This window comes from Apus apus, chromosome Z (assembly GCF_020740795.1).
Source record: "Apus apus isolate bApuApu2 chromosome Z, bApuApu2.pri.cur, whole genome shotgun sequence".
Classification (NCBI taxonomy): domain Eukaryota; kingdom Metazoa; phylum Chordata; class Aves; order Apodiformes; family Apodidae; genus Apus; species Apus apus.
The window spans coordinates 42,446,393-42,470,727 of NC_067312.1; the positions used below are offsets into that span (position 1 = coordinate 42,446,393).

The 24,335-nt window shown below is 38.9% G+C and overlaps 1 protein-coding gene across 3 annotated transcripts in view; it reads right to left on the reverse strand.

The window, feature by feature from the left end:
• The window catches only part of LOC127395741 (transducin-like enhancer protein 4), a 99,909-nt gene that overhangs the window by 54,581 nt on the left and 20,993 nt on the right, over positions 1-24,335 (reverse strand). For all 3 annotated transcript variants that reach the window (XM_051643061.1, XM_051643060.1, XM_051643062.1), the window contains 2 exons: positions 14,131-14,193; positions 5,467-5,541 (listed from right to left, as the gene is read on the reverse strand). In XM_051643061.1, the coding sequence (XP_051499021.1) occupies positions 5,467-5,541; positions 14,131-14,193 (138 nt within the window). The remainder of the gene's footprint in view (positions 1-5,466; positions 5,542-14,130; positions 14,194-24,335) is intronic.

Sequence of the window (24,335 nt, forward strand, 5' to 3'; positions counted from 1 at the left end):
TGCCTGATCAGATACAGTATATGAGCTGTAACACTTGTGTCATATGCACTTACTTAAGCATAACAAGTAGGGCCTCTGGCATCAGCATATGGCCAGTGAGACATGGTAAGCGGTCTGCACTTGCACTGCAACGTTACTGACTGCTCATATAGTGACAGACCAATACAAATACAGTAGTTACCACAGCTACTGAAAATAGAAGAGGAAAACAGTGGCAGCCCATTCCAAGTGTAGCAACAGTATTTAAAATTCATCCTCAGAGGGGTTTTTGCAATAAATATGGAACCTGGAGTTATTTACATTCTAATTAATTCTCTCAAAAAAACCCTAAAAATATCCTGTCCTCATTTTCAGCTTCTTTAAATCAGGATAATGCTGCATTTGGAAGAGATTTATTTAAATTAGGCCTCACCTGCAAGGCTTTCTCTGAGACTAGTTCCTGGGAGTAAGGAAAGAAGAAAAAAATCCCTACAAAACACCTATTCACCCCAAGAAACCGTGATGTCTTTAATATAGCCAGACTTCAGATGAATAATTCAAAACCAAAAGTGCTTACTCACAAACCTACAATTACTACTACAATTTATTTCAGGCACCAGGCAGTGTAAAAAAATTTGCAGGACAGTATCATCACACATCCTCCATATACAAAGCAAGTGTAATTAAACATGGAGGAATTAATTTCAACATTTTTGTGAGGTACACAAATAAATACAACTCAAAGCACATACCATCCAGTCAACCTCCTCTGCAACCTTCCCACTGTAACCACTTGTGTACAACATTGAGAAGGTGGCCAACTTCCAAATTGTTTTACAGCATTTCATCTTCAACCACTGCTTAATATGCCTCTGAACGAGCAATACAGATGGGCTGGAGAGACAAGTGACTCTTCCTCCCAGCACACACACACATAAGAAACAGAAACAACCAATCCTCTACAAGGAGCGGGAGCCCCTGTACATGAAGCACCTACACCAAAAAGTGCCTTGGCATCTGGCAGTAGGAGCCCCCAACCACTGGCATCATGGCAGCAAGAGCATGTATTGATGACAAGCTTTTATTGCAACTTGTCTTGCAATGTATCTGCATTATAATGCTGTCAAAGGTTTCCATGCCTGCAACAACATACTGCTATTTTTCAAAAAGGTGTTGTTTTCCACGGCTGCTAGAAGGGACTCCTCACTTGGAAGCAACCAAAAATTATACACCTTTTGAGACGGGTCAAGCAAGTGCCTCGGTCCCCAACACAGGGTAGAAATCGTGATAAGCCATGTCTTAAGGAAGGGACCTTATAACTTGATGATTACATGTGACAATACAGAAGAGTCCTTTCTTCAGTAACAGCTATTTGCTTATTTTTAAACGTAATAGAAGTGACATAATAAAACAAAATGCTTAAAAATTAAAGAAAAGCCATTTTTCTTTCACTCAGATGTATAGAATGGTAAAGGAAAAATAATTTAAATAATTTCCTTAGTAATACAAGTAATATTTAAATAGATTTAATAGTGCTGCTCCAAACCAATGAATTATTAGTATAAAACCTATTAAAATGTAATGTGTTTTTTTTCCTGAGCTGAGGGGAGAGAGATTTAAATCCACTGAATTTTAATATTTCAGCTTGAGCTGCAGGAGGTAGAGAAAGTCCAAATGAACTATTCCATCAGCACCATTCAAGCATGAACATTTTAATCAGTTTTACTTCCTTGGAGTTCTCCAACACAGTTTACGCTGTCATTCTGAAAGCACTTAACACAGAGGGTGTGAAAAACCACCAAGGCTTGTTATTGCCTTCACAATTGATGGCAAATAATTTTGCAGACTTCCTATCATTAAAATGTCACTGTTAAAAATTGAGGTTCAGCACTTCTTGTGCTAAACTGCATTTTCTTTGAACACCATCACATACCTGTTTTTAAGTTTTTGGTAGGTTTATCTCTCTCTGTATCATAAACAGGCACACAAGTAGCAGCCTCCATTTCTGCCTTATTACCCAACTACAGCTGAAAACTGACTATTTTTAACAGAGGGGGGGGAAAAAAGACTATAAAAAATTTCTTATAAAGTTACAAGTACATTCACTAGTTCCCTTATTAAAACATAACCACATTCACTCAGCATGTTCAGATTATATAGTAGAACGGATTAAGAACAACAGCAACAAGCAAAAACATTGTAAGAGAGTTAGATGACTCAATTTAATAATACAGGAAATGAAAACATCATTCTGAATTAGATCATATTACTGATTTAAGGCTACAATTTGTGTGTTGTTGCAACAGTGTGATCTCGCTGATTCTAATTTAAAAACCCGATAGCTATGACACATGACAAGATTAACTGGATACATCACACTGCTCATCCCAATATACCCAATCTGGAAAGGAGTTCTGGATGTGCACTACAAATTGCTCTGAGCAAGAATGCTATACCATACTGTCCACAACAAACACCAGATGCGGAGTCTGGATGCTTGCAGATTTACAGTCCTCCTACAGCATGCATATGATACCTAGTTTTAGCTTAGTTTTCTCACTGCATCTCTCTAGAAGAGAAAATAGGTTATATTTAACTTGTTCCAGCCCGTCAACAGTTTTAAACTGAACATGACCTGTGAAAGAAGTCATTATAAGTGTGTTTCATTCCATTAAACACAACTAGTTTACTGTTAGGAGAGCAGCAGTCTCCCCGGGTTCCAGGCTCACTTCAGTATTTTGCATTTAAACTGCATGGATCAGTGATTTCATTCATTTACCAATGAAGATAGAATATATGGTGATTCCTCAGATTCCATTAAATCAAAACACAGACACGTGAAACACAATCTCAATCTCAATACAGACACGTGAAACACAAAGAGAGGCATGATCTGTGCACATTTGATTATTTTCTTGTGCTGTCCTCCGTTCCCTAGGTTTCCTCCATTTGAAGCAAAGGGGTTTAGCATGAGAGAGGTTAACTGAACAGCCTCCCCGCCCAAAGCACAGAGAAACTTAAGCTACAGTTTTATTTAAAAAACTCAAATACTGCTTCCGCCTCTGTAAACTCAACAAGTAACTAAAAGATAGGTTTTTAAAACTTGTGAAGAGCAAATGAACTTCAGAAACTTTTAAAACATCATAAGGTTAAAAGAACACAAACTCTTGTCAGATTTCTCAAACAGCAAAATAGTATTAGAAAATAAAATTAGAAGTATAGAAAAGCCATAATTTATCACTACCTTCTTTATTAGTATTCACTTTACAAATTATGACAAGTCTTTTTAGTCTCATGCTTCGATTTCAGAGTTCAAATCTAAGTGCAGACATAACATTACTGTGGGTATTCACGAAACTGGAACTTAAGCTTTTTTGATAACCTGCTATCCTATTTATTCCTTTTTAAAGCATTGATCTCTGAAAGACTGGATTAGATTACTTCTCTTTAAATCTGATGAACACAAAGTTTTCAGTCCATATTGCCCTGTTTCTCTAAAAATAAAGGGCATTTAGTTTTTCCCACACAGCATTTCGTAAGTCATCATAAAACAGCAGAGTGAGAAAAGGCAGTAGAGCAAGGTCAAAATCAGTCTTGTGAGGTTAGTGAGAGCTGTCCCATTTTAATGTACAAACCCAAAATTCAGATACTATGAAATTTTGAGGCAACAGAATTTCAATTGACTTAAAGAGAGAAATTCAGACAGCAACAAACAAAACATAAAATATACTTCTGTCTGATGAGGGAAGACCAGCAGAGGTTACTGCTAGGCTCACAGACAAGTGTCTAGTCTGCACAGATTCTGTGTGGTATTGTGGTTCATGAAAGCAGAATAAGCTTAAATAACAAGTGCAATAGTTGGTACCTATAACATCACATGTTAAACATCAATCAATTTATTCCTTAACAGAAAGCAAATTGCTTTTTGCAGTCTACCTAACACATACAAAGGTGAATGGCAAAAATGTACAAGAGGAAACTGTGAAGTATTCATACATGTGTGTGCACATACATGCACACACAAAACAGTACGTGCACATATACGCAAACACTATGTATGCACACGCAGCACAAGCATATAAATACTTCTTTAACAAAGAAGCCAACCTTTAGCTACTTACTTTATGCAAATAAAGTTAATAGAACGGAATAACTTTGGCTAGGTAACGAAAACTAATTGGGAAATTACTCATCTCCCACTCTCCCCACTGGAGTGTAAAAGTCGTACAACAAATGTTGTTCATGATTCTACACAACTCATTCCGATTCACCCCCTTCTTTCTAATGGGCACTTCAGAGGAAATAAAGGTTACTTTTTTTCCATTTATATCTTCTAATTGACTAACAGTGTTTTCTTGTGGTCAGAGGGATACAAAATAGAGTTAGAAACAAGCGAGAATCACACTGCTGCACTACACCATCGTCAGCAATGATCAGAGAGTCCTGATTTCCTTGTTAAAAGACAGAGGCATAATTGAAGCAGTATCTTCACTTCAGATTGATTATTCGGCGACCCTTATCCACATCTTCACTCAGCAATTTGAATTTTAATGAAAGTAAATGGAATAATTAGCATTTCAAAGTGTGTTTGATACACTGAATTAAAAAAAGGAAAATACTTTTATGTATAATCTATACACAAAAGAAAAAGCGTTTGGGAGGGTGCAGATGATGGGAAGTACAGTTGTAGTGTCTTCATTAGAATAACTTAAACAACTGCTTGCACCAGCTGCATAATTATACATGTGAATAATGTGCTATTAAGCTATGACTTCTCACCTTTATTTTAGGTAGTGTGAACAGCCACAGCTTTCATTGTTATGCCTTTCCTCTCCAGTTGCAAAACGTAAACACTACAATCTCGCAGGACTGCTATACTGGGCTAATACTGCTGGCAGTAAAACTTTTACACAAGGGGCTCCACGCTCCCGTATTTTTAGATGACTGGGAGCAGGAACACCTATGAGCCTACCAGTGACGAGTGCATTTGCCGTCCATCTTGGTTGCTTCAGTTTGTTGGTTTTTTTCTAAAAGGAACAGCTACTTTTTAATGTAAAAATAAAAAGCGCAGTGAATATTCACAGTCTTGAGCCATCAACCAGAACAAGATGTGGGCAGCAGGGCTGGGAAAAACCCTCCTAAAGCACAGTTTGTTATAGGAAGGCTACTGGTTACGGTGGCTGCAGAAGCAGACTGGCAGGTGGTATGTGAAAAAAACCAATGTTACTTAAAAGGACAATAAAAAAACACACAGTCATCCAGCTTCAGCAAATGGATACAACCCAGACAGTAATTACCCTGTTAGTCTTCTCAGTACAGTGGAAGCAAAAGTTTTCACGTAGTAACCAGCTTTTATGAAGATCAAACTACTGAACTTCACTGCCCACAACTATTGCCCACTGGATGCAAATGAGTTCATGCAAGACAGAAAGAAAATGAAAAGCTATTTACAAACACTATTAGAGCAAAAACGGAAAGACCACATACCCCAATGATTGCGTTCAGTTCTGCCATGGTCACTTGCTTGGCACGCTCCACAGCCTGCACCACTTGTTGCTGGTGCTATAAATGAAGATCAGAAACAGAATTATTTGTTTTCTAAATTATTAAGCAGGGATTCTTCCTTTTATCTTTTTTTCTTTGGTTTTCAAACACATGTAGAGTTTGAAATAACTCTTCTCTAACAGACAGTCACACTCTGTTTTGACCTGCAAGAGAATCAGGTAATGGGAGGATTTTTTTTATGCCATTACTTGCCAGGAATTACACATTCACTCCCCAAAGAGCTATTTTACAACCTGGCTAAATGGGAAATTGTCTTCCTTTTGTTCATCAGCACAGTGTGCTCTTGAATTCACATGCCAATGTAAAATGTAAGCCACTTTCCTTACAGCAACAGAAAAATATTTGTTCTTTTTTATTTTTATTTTTAAAAAGCATACTGAAAAAGAAAGGTATGTATTTTCAACGAGCGCATGGCACACACATCACTGAAGGATATACAGATTCTCCTAGGTACATTTCAAAGCAGCTCAACTGCAAGAAAGAAATTTAAAATGCCATTCACAATTCTGTCAAACATGTGAAAGAGAACTAATTATTTCAATCCCCAACTTGTAAATTTTAGTAGCTTTAAGAAGTCCATGAAAAACACATGGTCTAATTAACAACAGAGTTAACAAGCTTCAGTGGTTATATTATCTCAGTTTGACTGATACTGTATTCCTGCAGTAAATTCAGAATTGCTGTATACTGAAAACTGATTGATATTTATTTGAAAACATCAACTACAAACAAAAGAAGGTCCTCATCTTGCAACCAGATCCATGCCTGTTTGGAGCTCTGCCAGTGGCAAATTCATCTGCACAGGCAGCCTTGCAGGATCAGTATTTCACACAAGAAATTGGTGCAAGGGGGGGGTTAGGGAGAATTCCAAGTAGGTTGTGGAGTCAGCCCTGGCAGTGAGTCATCCTTGATCTACAGCCACACATTAAACATGAGGAGGGATGAGCTCTTGCCTATCTCAAAAGGTGCTGAAGCCGCAACGATGAAACATCAGTTCTGTATAGAAACCAACATCTAGATGATCTTTGTCTCAAAGCCTAAGGAAAGTGCTGAAAACGTCTCTTTAAAGCCTCCAGTTTGCTGGCCCCTATGGCTGTGTATCTGGGCACAGTGAAGTCAAGGTAAAGATCATACAGCAACACCTCCCATGAGTCCCTACTAAGGGCAGAAAATAAGGTGGGGACCCAAATCTTCAAGACTTCCTCCAACGCAAGAGTAGGTAAAGAGCATCAGAAAGACTCCTCAGTCAGCAACCTGAGCCCCACTAGGAGAGGGGGCTGTAAGGAATGGCTTTGCTACCTCCGGGGCTTGGCGCTCTCAGATTTGCCACTTCTATCTCAGTACAACACACAAATAAAAATGGCATTTTCACTTATAAACTCTCTCCCATAAAAGCCCTCAGAGGAGGAAAAGAAAACCTCAAAATCCACCTGTAACTGTAAGAAATACTGACCTCAACTACAAAAAATGGATAAATGCAAACAACGAAGGAGATAATTTAGAAACACTCATGAAAGGAAGAAAATGGTTTTAAGGCTTGTTTGGTTTTAAGCAAAGAAGAATTAAATGAAGGAAATGCCAGGAGAGCAAATAACATATTACTGCAAACAGAACCACAGCAATCCCTTTTAGTTTTGTAAAGCTACAGTGCTAATGTAAGCCAGATCTATCATTTTTAAACAGACAATGTAAAGAAAAAAAAGCAGGCTCATCATGAGCAAATGTGTTCCTGGCATTCAGAGAAAAAATATTAAATGCAGTGGTGTATCAACATCACAGATAAACCAGTAAAAAGAAAATAATGATACTCAGGCCTCAAGTTCCTGACAATGTGTTACCATCATCACATTTTGATAAGAGGTACAGCTTTCCTCAATTATATAGCTGAAAATGCCTAGTAACATATGGCAACAGGGTGATCACAAAAATTACACCACCATTTCTGGTGGAGGTCTGCCATGCCAAAAATGGGTCAAAACATTTGATCAAGCCATTAAAAATAAATAAATAAAATTTTTTAAAACTCCCCAAAATTATTTTTAAAAATCTTTTAAGTTATTTTTAAAATCCCACAACATTCACTGAGAAGTTTACAGTCACCTTTACTTTCCTACTATTTCCTAGGCAATGCTTTTTGCACTGAGGTAAAGAAATGCATCTAGCTCTTGATGTGTATGTACATAAGAATGTTTCATTCCAACACCTCTTTAGTTAAATCCTGTTCCCAGGGCCATGGATGGGAGAAGAAGAAACTTCTCAGGAACATACAGAAAGACAGCCTGAAAACTTCAGACATTTTAGGAATCACTTCAATTTTCATTCAGGTTTTGGAAAAACAAGTCAACTCCACAAGAGTTTGATTGTTTTTCTTTAAAACAAATACACAAAGAATGGCCCTGAGGAGTATTTGGGAAAAATATTTCATACCTAGGTAAGGGGAAGAGAAGGCAGAGGTGCAGAGTACCAAAATCTCACTTTCAGATTTCTGCTGGAAAGCACTATCAGGCAGAAATTCCCTACATAGCCACAAAAGCCATCTTTCATTCATTTTAATAGGTTTGGGATCAAGATTCCACAGAGAGGAAAAAAACCCATGGGCCTTGTAATGCTGAACCTAAATTAGGTATGATAGAGACAATTAAAACTTTCCTATCGCTAGCTGTGTAACATGGATCCAATCTTCAGTGGCACAGTATGCAAATGACCCAATACAGGTGGTCTCCAATTAGCGCCTCCATTGCTTCCACCTCATTGCAGCAACTGACCACACTCCCACCCAGCTCCCCAAACCACACACAGGGCCTAGACTGTCCTGAGTCATCCTGGAGCTGCTTTGAGTCACAGACACAAACCATATACTCCAGTGACTAAAGACAGGGAGCAGGGCCACTCCATGCCGTGGCAGAGCCCCACGCAAGCTTTGAGAAGCCCACCAGCCACCCTCACTGTCTCAGAAATGGGGGTGGTGTGGGCAGGGGGCTCCACATTACTGACCCTAGCTCCAGCAGGGGATGGCTCCAGCGCTTACTGTGTACTCCAATGCCTTCCCTGGCCAGCACACCGGGAACAAGCAGCATCACCTTAAAACCAAGCAGTACACATTAGCCTGCCCATCAAGTATCATGCAGCAATATACAGCTGAGTAAAAACACCAACAACAGAAAAACGGTTACGTTTTTTTCCGAACAAAATATAGACACAGGGTTGTAGCTTTGACAAGCATTTAATGCTAGCCTTCCTCTGTGCACACAAGCAAATGACAGACCCATTTTCTTCAGCTATGGGAAAACCGTATTTTGCATTGTACTTAACAGCAATACCCTGCTCTGCCTGTCATGAAGACTAGTATAGTTTCTCTTTTTTCACTTCTTCCCTGTTTCTACTCTTCACCCTTTTTTGCTTTTTCTAATAATCAGTGTATCTGCACTTGCCTTGTGTTGGAAAAACATCTTCTTTCCATCTCACAGCAGGTAGTGACAACAGAGACCACACGAATGACACAGGGTTTTTCACCATCACATTGGCCAAGGGGAGAGCTTATTGCTCTCTACAGCTACCTGAAAGGAGGCTGTAACAAGGTGGAGGTTGGTCTCTCCTCCCAAGTAACAAGCAATGAAACGAGAAAATGGCCTCAAGTTGCACCAGGGGAGGTTGAGATTGGATGTTAGGAAAAAAATCTTCACTGAAAAGGCTATCACACATTGGAACAGAACAGGCTGCCCAGGGCAGTGGTGGAGTCAGCATCCCTGGAGAAATTTAAAAGATGTAGATGTAGTGCTTCTGGTCATGGTTTAGTGGTGGACTTGGCAGTACTGGGTTAACCTGATAATCTTAAAGGTCTTTTCCAACCAAAATTATTCTACGATTGTCTCACCACACTCACTTCTCATCTATCCCTGACTCCTGCACAGGCATTGAATCATGGTGGAAAATACGTGGGCTTTTTATACCATGCCAGGGCTCACCACAGCTCCCAGTGACAGGAGAGCCATGCTGACAGCAAATATATGGCCAAAATTCCCCCTCACATGCACACACATACGCTGGTGTTAAAAACATCTGTCTTGAGCACTGCCAACAACACCCAAAGTGAAACTCACTGAGCTTTGCAGAAAGCACACAGGCTCTGCTATGTTTTATTAGGATTATTTTGTTGTTGTATTATCTGTTTAGAGGGAGTACAGACCAGGTCTTGCTAAAGAACTGCAGGAGTGCCATTCCAGAAAACCCAATCTAGAGATGGTCTAATTAAAAGAGACTGTGCCAAAAACACTAATGGGGACTGGAAAGCAATCACACATTTACCGTGGAGTAGAGCACACACTCTAAGGGACCAGCAGGGTTACTGCATCCAAGCACTTTAACTCAGACAAGATAAAATAACCAATTCATAAAAAATAATAACATTATTACCATAAATTGCTGATAAGATGCCTTTCTTGGTAGAAGAGTAACAGATACCTTACAGCTTCCTTTTACTGTTTCAGCTCTAGTCTGGGGCAAATCTAAGATGGAATATAATAATTTTGTGTTCTCAGCCTCTCATGTCTCAGAATAACAACTGCTTCCTTTTGAATGCATGTCAGGACTCCTGCTCTACTTCTATGTAATGGATTTCACATTCTTCATCCAAATGTACTGAACTTTAGAAGCATCTCTAGGGAATGTATGTACAGAGAAGAGCAAGTACACTATAGCCCATGTCTATCTTGTAAAAGGAAAATCATCAATTAATATTAAAAGTGTTTGAAAGGAAAAGACTGCATGCAGCATTTCCTTTTTGTATATTTGTTCACATATATGCACACCAGTGGTAAGCATTTTAGTGTACAGGCCTGTAATTTCCTGGATTATCTTTAATCCCTTTTTATATATTCATTGATGTGAATATCAAACTATCTATACCAGCTGCAGCAGTTCAAAACTAAGCTACAAGTGAGTGCTAACAATCTCGAAGTATCTTTCTATAACCTTGCTGACACCCTTGTCACCTTATGCAACAGGAACTACTTTGAGCACAGTATCACAGGGAGGTGGAAAATGACTGTTGCAACACACAAAGCCTGCAACCACAGCAGAAAATGAACACACATCGCCCCTGAGGTCCATCTCATGCCTCAACCACAAAGTCATTCCTTCTTATCAAAATAGGAAGCTCTTACTTCTTGGTGCTGTTTTTTACAGTCTGCCTAAGGCAGAGACATTGTAAAAACATGGTACCACTTGACTGTATGTTTAGGCAGGGTAGGAACGTTATCTTCAATATATGCTTAGATGATGTACAGCACAGTAAAACTGACTGAAGCCTGGAGAATCTCCTGAATTCTTTACTGGATTGCCCCCTGAAACAGCAGACACTAGTACGTAGTAGGGTGATGTATTATAATTGCATCCTTTTCACAAGATCTCTGGCAATTTTGGCCACGTTTTCTTACTTCTAAGTGAGCTATCGCAAGCCATTGATTCCTTGCAAAGTTAACAAGCAATAAGACAAGTTAACCTGATGCTATTATGAGGCAATAATGTTGCCATCAGTGCATGTAACTGCTGTATTTTGTTCATTTTTCCCTTAGGCACAATAAAAAGGAGCCTGATCACATTTTTCAGCCACTGTTTCACAATTAGACTGTATGCAAAATGCATAAACAGCAAAAGCAAGCTGCAATTCAATTCTCTATTAATCTCAATGATGAAATGAAGACACTTCCACTAAGACACTCTTTTTTAAAGACTCAAATAATATAGAAACCAAGACTAGCCGAATACTCAGATCTGGAAGTAAGCTGTCTTTTGCCTTATCAAAATATTCCAATATAAACTGATTAAAATGTTTCTACAGAAGTCAAACAATTGCCAATATTTTCCTAACCCTGATAAGAAAACTATCAAAATCAATGGCACTGTCAAGACACATGAAAATTTTTCTTCTGCTTCCCCTTTCAAAGTTTCTCTGCTGTCTACTCTCTGCTCTCCTTCTCTCTTGCTAGGTGAACTAAAATGCACACTTGCCTCCATGCAAGACATATATGTGCACTGGCTTTTTGGAAGTGCTCACTTTATCTTTATCAATGCATGAAAAAATGCTGAAGTTCTGATTTTTTGACCATTCTATTGCCTCTCTACACCAAAGAGCTTTGATGCCGTGCCACATTATGGGCCATGGATTTAAAAAGCAGAGGCTCACTAGCACAGAAGCCATACAAGAGTCTGTTTTCAGATCTAAACTTGCTTAACTCAGAGCTCTGATCTAAAGCTGAACAAAGTAAACAGCAGTCATTACACACACTGACGCTGGTGTGCTTAAGCCCTCACTAGGTGGTACTGTACCCATGACAGAAATGGGACAACATCCTTTTTCCAAGTTTACAATCTGGATCATCTCAGTTTTCTGTTTACATACTTCTTATAACTAGTGTATTAATGACAATCTACTGCCATGGCTATGTGTGGAATTACTTTAAATTGCATGGTCTCCATGCCTTGCTTGACAGCCAGGAGGCTGTTTAACAGTGATCAGGGCCTTTGACTCATAGTTCACAAGTTACCACATGTAAGCACCACAAGGGAGATTCTCCTCAACAGACAAAAACAATGAAGTACAACGTGCAGCCTTCACAGTGCATTCCCCCTCTAAGACAGGGACATCGAATGTACTAATATCAGCTTTTAGACAAATGACTCCAGGGCAATTCAGCTCCAGGGACAGGAGAGCACGATGTATAGTGAGCAGAGAATAAGGAGAGAGCCCATGCTCACCTTAGTGGGGTGCTACTAACCTTAAAGCTCTAATACCTACAGCCTTTTGTCTTACCTTGTTTTTTGGGATTTTTGTGGGGTTTTTTGGCCTCAGTTCCATATGAGCATGTAGAGGGAGGTGGAGCCATTTTTCCAAAAATCAAAAGCCAAGATCTACCAGTCACAGTGAGTCAAACACATCTTTTCTTCAAACGTATTTTAAGCCCTTGTAATCCATTTGCTTGTCTAATTGGCAAGAAAAATCTACTCCAAGAAAGCACATGGGATGCATTTGTGAAAGCAGAGCAGCATGACTTACTTGTGTAGAGTAATAAAGTTCTGCTCAGCAATTCAGCTGAAAATAGTACCAGTAGCAGCAGTAGTACACCGGCACAAAGTTTCTAAACATGGTATCATACACTCTAGAGAAGATGTCTCTGTTGTGGAAATGTTGATCCCATGTCTTTGCCAAGATAACAGCCCTGCCTGCCAAGTACTCACCCCTGCCTTTGTTTCAAAATTGTGTCATTTTAGTGCTCATTTTAGCATGAGAATGAATCAGCTTTACACCTTGTTTTTATATGCTGTGCTATTCCTGCACAGCAAATAAAACCCCGTAACTAGATTTACAGAGATTCTGCAGCAGTCGAAGTACAAAATCAACAGCTACTCATTTCAGATCGATGCAGGACTTGAATTCTGGTTCCCCAGCAATGTAACTAGATCATTGCACATCACTTAAGTTTCCACAAATCCACCTTGAAAATCAGAGAATACAGCAGCACTCATTAACATTGTCAGGTTCTAGTTTTGATAGCGTTACTCTCATTTCAAACACTCTCCGATACCCATGCACGTGCACACAGGCAGCACATTAGCTGAACGCTAATGCTGCACACGCAGCCTCTCCTTTGCAGCAGGATGAGCAGGTGCTTTGAAAAGCAATGGCATTTTATGGAACAACTGAAAAGGTGTGAGAAACAGTCGCAGCATGTTCTCAGCTATGATGTTTTACAGATGTAGTGCACAGAAGTATACTCTCCAGCTTTGACTTCTCAGCTACCAATTCTACTGAAATGAAACCATGCATTAAACAGATGTAAACCAGCCTGTGCCAGCAGGCCCTGATCTCTAGCCCCTTTTCTCCAGCAGCACAGGCAGGGGAAGCCGTTACGCACATGAAGTCTCCTTTCATTAATCATGCTTTCATTTTACTTCACTCGTACCTGTGGCTCTAAGGCTCCCTTGCCAGCACCCACCAACTCCCTCAAAATTCCAGTGCCCCTCAGAGTATCTACAATGCACTCAAGATAATACCAGCTAATCAAAATCTGGAGAAAATTAGTGCGCGGAGAAATCAGCTCTTCTGTCTGAATTCCCCAAGTACACAGAAAATATGAAAGGATTTCAGGTATTAAGGAATCTGGGATGCAGAAAGAAATAAAGGCAGAAAACAGTTACACTTGTATGCCTACTATGTTGAATGTCATTACTCAGACTATCAAAATGGAAGTTTCTGCCAAACTTTAATGTAGCACAAATTATGCCTTTCCAGCATTTTTGCAAGCTGTCCTCTGATTTCCGGCTGACAAAGTCATAATTGTGGGAAAAACTGCATTGTACATGAGAGCAAAGTATTTAAACAACTAAAATTGCGCTTAGCACATTAGAACATGTTCCATTACATAAATATATTTAATGATATTATAATGGTCTTGGACCGCACAGTGAAAAGTCATTTACAAACACCAGGAGATTCATAAGGAAGCAGTTGCCACTCAAAGCCCCATTTTCGTAATAGATACAATGAGGCAATTGTTTAGATCAGCACTAGTATAAACGACAACCTACCTCTTGGGACAGGAAGGGAATGACTTGAGCACATATAGCATTCAGCCTCTTGACAATTTCTGCCTGCAAGTGACAAGAAGAAAGAAGTTCAATGATATAAATTCTCAGATGTGATTTTCATGCATGAACACAGAAGACATATTTGTTTTGTCTAGTCATCCTCTGGCCAGCACAGATTATCAAAATAACAAAAGTATTTGGACACCAATTCAACAATACCTAGGAAGCTAATAATTTCTGGATAAAAAGTTCTCCTTAAAAAACACAGTTTAGAACTAACTCAAAGAAAAATTAATTCTGATTATGCAATGAAAAGCATTTAAAGAAAAAATCTTCAGGAGTTGTAACAAAAAAGATAAGCAAAATACTGTGTATCAAGCTAAACTTTCCCCTAAGAGGCAAAAAGGAGGATAATTTGAAATTACAGAAACGACATAGTAAGAGAATGGAAAAAATTAACTAGTTACTTCTATACTAACACTGCATATCATGAGAACATTTGCAACACAATGTATAACTTCACTGATAAATCATTTTACCTCACATTTTAGAAAGGGATACTGCAGTCTTGTATTATATTTATGCTGTTAACAAATCTGAGGTTAGTAGTAGTTACTTTCATCTTGCAGTTGTGGTCAGAAATGAATAATACACAATGTTTTATTTCTGTACTGGAGGTAATTTCTTATTATGTGTATTTAATCTGTGAATCTCAATAGAGACGGAGCAGATTCACAGAGAGAACACAAGAATTACAGCTCTAAAATCTGAATATGTTAAACCATGTAGACTTCCTTACAATAAATAATAACTTTCTTATAATAAATTGTAACCAGGGTCAGTTCCTCACTATACAGTAGGACAGAACACTCTTTCTTTCGCAAAGTCACTAATCATATGACAAAGACATACAAACTTGCACACATTAGGCTTCCTTCTTTTAACAGTAACCCTTCCAGCCTTTCTTTAAGGCTGTCTTAAACTGTGAACACTTAAAAAATAACCTATTGAACAGAAAGGCTCAGGACTAGGAGAAAAACTTCAGAACTACAAATTCAGTAATTATGCCAGTTACATAGCTACATCACCAGAAGATATGGTACACTCGAGGTAAGGATACACGTGAAACTAACTCTGCCCTCTTGTGCTCATTGTGAAAGGCTAGAGTTAACACACCCGACTTCACAGCTGAATTTCTTCACTCCTCTGAAATCCATCGAAAGTCCCACAGGTTATTTATACAGCAATTTCTATGTTGCCCTGTCCCAGTGTAACTTCTGACTGGTCTTCAGCATTTATGCAAGTCCTCATCTCATTGAAGTTACACATTTTAATAATTTTTTTTTCCATTCATTGACTGCACCTTGTTTGTGTATTCAGCAGCACAGGTACCTTAGAAGACACCTGCAGATATGTTCTGTTCACCATAAAGCTAAATTACCTGCTAATTTCAAAGGTTTAGCTGTGCTTATAATATCCAGATACCCCAAAAGGTAATAACTTCAATACCCCTTTAATAGTATTCACTATGCTAGTTGACACAGAGATTTAGGACCTGCTTGTTACACAAAGCAAGACATGGAGGGACAAGATGAACGCATCTAAACTTCAGCCAGGGAGGCTGTATGATCCAATACAGAATTACTTGAGAAACAATATTTAATTAAGGAATTCTAGACTGTAATATAATGCATAGCTGCAAAGTACCTGTGCTGTAGAGGTTCAAGCACCATTAATTTAGTCATTCCCAAATTTTGGGTCCCAGCCACAATGCTGTTTTGTTGGGTTTTTTTAAGGAACCTCCTGAGTGCCTTAAAACCAAAGAGAAAACTACACATCCTGCTCTTCAATTAACACACTTACGTGCCTTAGTTAAAAAAGGCAATTGTTCCTTTCTTCTGCTGCAAAGCAACTCTTCTATCCATCTTTAAGATTCCTGTCACAACCTCACCCACCTCCTATGCAGATCCTGGGGCGGGAGGAGTCTTTGCCTTGGCTGTGCTCAGCAGAAGACCATGTTTCCAGCACAGCTATTTAAGTTGGATGTCTCTATTGCACTGCTTAGGAACCGTGAATAAAACTGACTACAACTGACTCCAAGTGCCACACTGGAGCTCAGCGTGTAATTTTAACAAGGATTGTAGATTCATAGATTTTAAGGTCAGAAGGGAGTGTCGGAATTGTCTTACCTCACCTCCTGAGTAACAAGGGCTGTAAAAAACTTCACTGACTTCTCCATCAAACCTGTAAATACTAATTCAGCTAGAATATAGCTTAGTCAACAAAAATAATTTTATTCAACTCACTTTGAGGCATTTCTTCTCAATTAAGGTACTCAAACCCAGCTATTTCAAGCTATTTCAGATATGACGTTTTTCTTTTGATCACTTCCCTGCTCCTCAACAGACTATGTCTCTCTTCTATTGCTTTTCTGGCCAAAAAGTGGTTGAAACATATTTGCTCAATATTTATACAAAAATTCACCTCCAGCAGATTCTGAGCCTGGGAAATGTTATGCTAAAAAGCATCTTCCAAAAAGCTGTAAGTAACTGAAAACAGGTGACTGAATATGAACAGTTACACAACTGTAATAAACTTCTTGATATCAATCCCATTGGAGTGCAGAACAGTAAGCCTTTTCATCCTGCACAAAGCAAAGTGAGCTGATGGAGACAGCACCCAGCTCAACCTATGGAGAAGAAAAAGAGCTCATTAACAGTTTCAAGAGATGCCAAGACATTCCCCAGCAGGACGTCTCAGCCAGGCAAGGGGCCCAGGAGGCCAACCACAACAAGCTGAGAAGCCCTTGCAATGCCAAAGCAGGTGTTTACACCGTTCCCTTACTAAAATGGTCTCCGCTTCCCCCAACAATGAGCATGCCCCATTGCATGGTTGTGCGTACTGTTAGGTTTTATCAGCCCCAACACTTAGGCAGCAAGAAAACAGCCCAGCTGAGCAGCAGTGGACTGCAGAGGCACAACATGACAGAGACACAGACTGCCTACCTTTGGAGACCACCAGCAGCAGGAAGGCATGAAGGAAAACACTGTGTACATACAAAAATGACAGGAAGGACATTGCACATTCTGTACCAAAAAGATCTGAAATCCGATGTTTTCAGGTAGTAAATACAAGGTATCCTCTGCCTTGACACTGCAACTGTTTCTGCAATTAACTGTAAGGGATAACACCACAGTAAAAAGCTTAACTGTTTATCACAAAACAAAAGAGGAGGAATTAGCTGCCTGAAGCTAGCTAAAGTGGGCTTGTTGTGATGCCGCCTTGAAACTTGAAGGTGTATGCACTGATGACACAGGTTACAATCTTGGTAGACCTATTCCTACTGCCGTTGAAGGGGCCTGGAAACTTGTTCCTTGCGTAAGACACCAAGTCAGACACAAAATAAAGACACAAGTCTACTTCACCTTCTATGTTTATACAGATTTTTTAAACCCTCTAGGTTTTAAAACTCTACAGATTTTAGGTTGTCTTTTTTTCTTAGACATTGAGACAATGGATTTTTCATGATCAACCTAACTGGCATGAGAAGGAAATAGTATGATTTCATAAAATCAGGCAGCCAGTTCCTCACATGGAAAGCCAAACTTGCCTCAGAAACACATCTGCATCCACCGTCATCTAATTTTGCCTCTTTTGTCCCATGGGATGAGGCTTTAGAAAGTATCATTTATTTACAGGCTTTTCCACTGGGCTTCAGTTATCAGCCAATAATACTGTGAACATACACACTTCTAATGGCCTGTGTTTTGAAACCAAGTCTAATCTGATGGCACAGCACCCAAACTTCTTTTCCAGCATAGCCATTAAAGGATGTAGGTTATTGCTGTTGTCACCATTGATATTTGTCATTGTAATGTAATTAGGGACATAAAATGATGCATTACAGCCCTTGGCACAGCTTCTATTAAAATCTTTTCTTCTGCTCACTGAACTGCGACCTGCTTTCTGATGAATAACAGACAGACAGCTTTAGGGTGAGAAGCAGATTCATCAAATAAGTTTTTTTCATCTCTGGAAATAAAAATAAATAAACAAACAAACAAATAAATAAAATAGATAGCTAGATAGGTAATTAAATAAATAAATAGATAAATTACAGAGGGGAACCTAAGACAAGACGCGTGAGGGAGGTGGGGGGGAGGGAGAAGAGGGTGGGAAGAGAACACAGCACATTTGAATTACATCTGACCACTTGAAATTCTGATTGCATCTGATGAATCTTTCTTAGGACAATATATTCCCAGCCTGTGAATCACATGGTTAATCAGGGCTCTAATCTGCTATCCATCAGCCTATGCCAGCACTGTAACTTCCAATCAAATTTATAGGTTATGTGGGCCATGCATCCCTGAACAACTACATTCACAGATATCCCATTTAAACCTGCAGATTCTGAAATGCTGTTGTTAGTTTTACTGAATGTTATAATACTATTCAAAGCTTTATGAAAGCTCCTGATAAACAGCTGCTAAATTATTGCCTGTGGATACAGAATGATGCTCTGAAATAGCATTAATGGCCCAATAAAAGGGCAATTGTTCATGCCAAAATATAAAAAGGATAGCTTTTGTTGCCATAGTTTGTAAAATATGTTAACAAACACCGACACTTTTATTACTCCTTTCCCTAAACACAAAAGATGTTTGGATTTGCATAAAAACACACCAGCATGGAATCACAGGAGATGAAGGAGAGACAGATAGGGAAGGCTTGGGATGGAATTGTCTTTCTACCTAGCTAATGCTGGCTTGTACTGTTTGCACCCTTTGGAAGACACCTACAAAAGTCACTCTTTTAGCAGTTTGGATCTCTTTTCATAGCCACTTACATGACATCATTTCAAAAGAGGGAGAAACATTAAGTATTTATCATCTACAATGTTAATAACTTTTTTGTTTTGTTACATCTATAAACAGACAATAACAACACTGCCAGAATCTGATCCACATGAAGGAATGAAGACTCATATCAGTTAACAGCCCCTCAGCACTGAGGGACACAGCACAAGAACCTAAGGTTCCTGATTCAGCCAACAAAATCTTCTTGAGCAAAGCCAATGTTTAAGGAGTGCTTAATTGCTAAAAATTCTGACCTTTAGGTTTGTAGGTACCTATAAAGCATTCCGAAAAATGTCCAGAAGATAAGCCTGTGAGCAAGGCTACACCTCAGGTCCTGCAAGGTCTCACAGCCCCTGCAAAGTGTTCAGCAAAGCTGGTCCTTGGGGTACGGCCATGGCCCTGCAGCTAACAGCTGTACGTGGAGGGGAGCATGTGACGGGCCATTACACTCCTAAATCCCTTTGAGGATGGCAATGTAGGGGTTTCATTCAATTCACCCTTGCTACACACAGCTAAAATAGGACATCAGTACACAGTAAAGCATGGGAATGTGTTTAAGTGCCTTGATAAGTATTTTAGTACGTCTGAATTCTTAGCACAGAAGGAGACTAAAAGAGAAGCAAGAGTCATATGAACTCCAGATACTAAACTACTCAGGAATACTCTAAAATACGGAGAGTCCAGAATCAATTTGTTGTGTAAAAATCTGCACTTGCATTCTTCTCTGGGTGGAGGGGTAAAAAGAGAATAGGGATTTTATTTATAGTATATAAAATTCAGGAAAATATTTCCACTATATTTCACAAAGTTCCATAGTTATTACAATTATAAAAAATTGCTGGTAAAGAATTACCACTGGAGGCTGTAGGTCTGTCAGTGGAATGGAAACAAAACTACTATATATGTATTGTTGAAATAAAACAGAATAATAAAACACTATTGGGCAACCCATTTCAGCAGCCAGTAGGAAAAGGAATATATTCAATTACACTTTCAGAAAAATAATCTGAAACAACTGTTATTTCAGGTTTAATTTGTTCTACACAATGCAGCCTTTGCCAAAAAGATCAATCTAGTTTATTAAGTGCTTACCAAAAACACATGCGCACACCCATAATATCTAAACAGGCATTTCACAAATTAGTGAGAACAAAAAACATTATTACACTGTATGAGAAATATCACCATTCTGAATAAAGCAAGCAAAAAAAGCTAATCTCAGTATTTCACAGAAAATTAACTCTTCTTTCAGACAGAAGAATGTGTTTTGTTTTAATCACAGACTGTTGTATGGAAGTGCTTTCTGCAGTTCTACAGAACTGGAAGAAATACTGCAAGCCTTGAATATACAATTTCTCTTCAGCCCTAGATGAATGGTGTTTGGAAAGTGAGCCACAGGGAGTCTAGTCTTGTCAATGAGAGTGAAGGAAAAGTTCTCTGGTGAAAAGGATAATAAATGGAAACTCCTTCACTAAGCCAACTGCTCGAGTTAAGGAGATTTAATTTGAGTAGTGCATGTACAAGATGAATGCAAGGCAGGACCAAAAGACAGCTGAATACTCACTCACAGGTACATTCTCCACCTCACTTTCCTATCAACCTTCTTTATTATAAACATCCCAGCTATGCTCATGAAGCACTGTAACTTGACACTTACCTTTTGTAAGTTAATTTAGGTGCTTATTTTGTACAAGATACTGAAGACAGAAACATAGGCAATAAACCCGAGCAGCAGAATTTTCAAAATCCATTTTCTGATGTACATTCCAATTCATGGGCTGCTGAAGTAAACTGATAAGATATGGCTTTTATTTAATGCCTCAAGAACCATGTGGAGCTCAGCTGAGCAAGAAACAATACATATTGAATCATTCATGATTAAAACAATAAAAAACAAGTCAAGTAAGGTGACATATAAACATGCTTCAAGCCTGTCACTTAAGGAAGTTGATGCTTTTTGTTTATTTGCTTTTAATATTGACTTCTACCAGCAAGTAAGGGAATAGAAATGCTCAACCTGGAGATCCTCATAGTTCTTCAGTTGTTCAGTCTGCCACCATGTAGCAAGCTGCATCCTGCACTGTCCTGCATAAGCACCAGCAGAGGATCCAGAAAAACAGCTGGAAATGCAACTTGAAATGGCAGAGACTGGCTTAATTTCCCTTCCTTAAAGGTAGCAGGTAACACTTGCTGTAAAAGCAGACAGAAATGAGTAAGAAGGGGACACTGTCACACAAAGTGCTGCTTCCATCAGTAGAGCTTCAAAGTTGTCTGTAAGGTACTTTTCCTTCACCCACCAGCAATCCACAGCGTTTCACAGCTATACTTGTTTTTGTGAAATAAGGCCTTGTAACTCAGAGATGAGAACTTTCCCATAACTCTCTACCAACTGAAGGAATCTGACTTCACAGTTTAAAAAAAACAGTACTTTTTGTTTAAAGCTTCTAAACCTGTAGCACCACACTAAGACAGCCTCCGCTCCAGGTTTAGTCTTTTGCCTCTGTCTCCTAATTGTATTCAGGCTAGTATTTTCCATTTTAATCTTTCCCATAAGAGTTGAAACAGAGCAGCACGTCTGATCACCACTCTTACTATTCAACTCTTCCCTTCATGCATCCCTTGAAAGTCTCTGACCACCATTCTTCTGTGCTTGCTGGAATGATATAAACCAGTTTGAGCCTGTCCTTGTGACTATATACCTACAATGGTTTTAGTGTGCAGTTTTAGCTTAATTGGATGCACAGTCCCCTATTTATTTACATCAGAAGTTCATACTCTTTTTCTCAAGGAAGCAGGAAAAGTAGCCAGAAGAAATACTTCAGACCAACAGTTTCAATATGTACATCGTGAAGAAGTAAAGTAAAAACATGTTCCCAGTAGGTTTACTCTTGAGGTGTCCTTAACTGCCTTAGAAAAATTTTCAGAAGGCAGCATTTCAGCAAAAATCTGAGAACTTCAAACCAGGACACTCTAGCAGATGAAACTAAAACAAACCATGCTTTTAAAATACACATACATACTGTTTAGGAAAGGGAGTTCTGATGTTCTTATTAAAGGTTACCCCAAATAAACACTAAAATAGTTTTCCCTCTACAAAATCGAGCTGTCACTATCCAACTCTAACTTCTGATTCCCGCTAGTGCTTAACTTTAATTTGCAAATATACACAAAGGAAGACTCAGAAGTAACTACAGGCATCCAGTATCCTGCTTCCACTCTCTGTATTACGGCTTACTCCGGAGGACCCTGCTCCAAACGGTAATCACCAAAAAAGCTGATACACTATGACAGTTGAGAACCGTGAAGATTGTAACAGACTTTCAGTTACATCTAAAAGATTGTACGGGTCAGCCTTGAAGCTTGCAGAAAACACTGCACCTAATGGTAACATGTAATCATTTGACATAAAAGAAGGAACAAAATTAAGTTTCTCCAGCAAGAGTTACGTTGTTCCAGGTTTTAATGAACTACATAAAGCTAATCAATAAACTTATAAAAGCAGCAAAAGTGCCCCATAAAAACAGGAAAAGTAATGTGGCAGCCGAACCTAACTTATTTTATTTCAGATTCATCTGGAGGTCAGGAATCAGCCTTATGCATAAGAAACAAGGTTACCACTTTTCTTCCACCTCTGCTTTGCTTTTGCTTTCCTGCTTCAGCCATGCAGCTTATGAAAGGTGGAGCTTGTAGCCTACCTGATTTATTGATACTCACAATTGACTGTGTTTGTTTCCAGAGAAGATAAACATCAGGATTTGTTAGGTTGGTTACAAGAATTCTTAGAGTGTTTGAAAACTTTATCCTGTTTTGCCTTCAGTCCCTCCTCTCTTCTTCCTACCCAGCAATTTCATACCACGTGGTGAACAGCCATCAATTAGCTATAGAAACTCAGGAAAAAAAATTCCAGTATTTACGCAGACTAGCGTTCCTTGAAATATAGGGAAGAACATTTTAACTCCTTTTCATTGTAACTTCCTGAGGTACTATGAAAATGAGCAATTCTCATATGCAATTTCCATAGATTGAAGTAACAGATTTTTGTATTTGACATGAAAGATGAAAATCCTGCCCCTTTTAAGTCAGTACAGAAAAGTGTGACAACACCCCAAAAAAGTAATAGCACAGTAGATTTCACCGCAATGCTATAATCAAGTTTCAATTCTGGATCCTTGCAACAACACAAATTCAAGTAAGGCGTGACACTATCTCAATTTTTAAACCAAGTTTAAGTAGGATACCTGCTAATTCTTTCTGAAGAATAAATGTTTCATACTCCTTGGTGGTACTGCATCAAGTTCCAGTTTCTGGAGTAAAGAGATCATCTAAGAATCAGATTACATTTAATTAACTTTTCTCCCTTTCCCATCTGAAGAGTTATTTTTCCTTTTTTTTTTTAAATAAACACTCAACAAGTAGACACTATCTAAAATACTAAGGTGTATAAATAGGGCACATCTTTTACTATGAATTCAAGTGGAAGTTTCAACTTAACGTGCTCACTCATTATTTCCTCATGCTTTGAGATGGCAATGCCACAATTCTACAGAAGAACCAGCCATCTATTTCTACACTGCAGCATCCTGTGAACTGGCAAGCTAGAATGAATGTCTACCAACCTTACTACTCAGGGCTTACACCATACCACATACAATGACACAGCCAGTGAGGATTCAAACTCCTTTTCTCTGAAGCAGGTTGCCCTCAGAGTAAGAGGGAGTGTACCGAGGAGCTGGTGAACTGAACGCATTCACCCAACAAGGAGACACTTTAAGTTCCAGCATTTCACACATCTCTGCTGCCACACGGATGATGCTGATTCACAGTTATATCTTTAAGTGAAACACTTGCTGCAACGACTAGCTCAACAGGAGGGGATTCTTGATGCAGCAGAATGCTGCTTTTCTGAGAGCAACAGCAAAACAACAGTCTGTAGCTCCAGCTCCTATCAAGAAGAAAATATTGATACAAATTGCCATGGTTCATAATTTCAGTCACTGTGGATCATAACTACTTCAATTGAAAATAACTCTATTCAAATTTCTGCACTTCTGCAACTGGGTTTTCTTCCTGTTTTTCTCTTAAGAGAAGGAAGACAAGGAAAGAACCTTTGACATGAATATCTAACAAGTGCTAGTTTTGATAGTGAAGTGCATCTAAAATAATCTGGCAGTTTACAACTCTCTTTTTAACCTTCCCAATAAGACACATTTGCAAAGCAAATGTTAAGACTTTTGTAAGATATGCTTGCTTAATATGTTCAGGAAATCCACTTGTCCAAGACAGCTGGATACACTAAATACATCTTGATGTTTAATTAACTTGAATGGCATTCCCCCACCCAGCAAA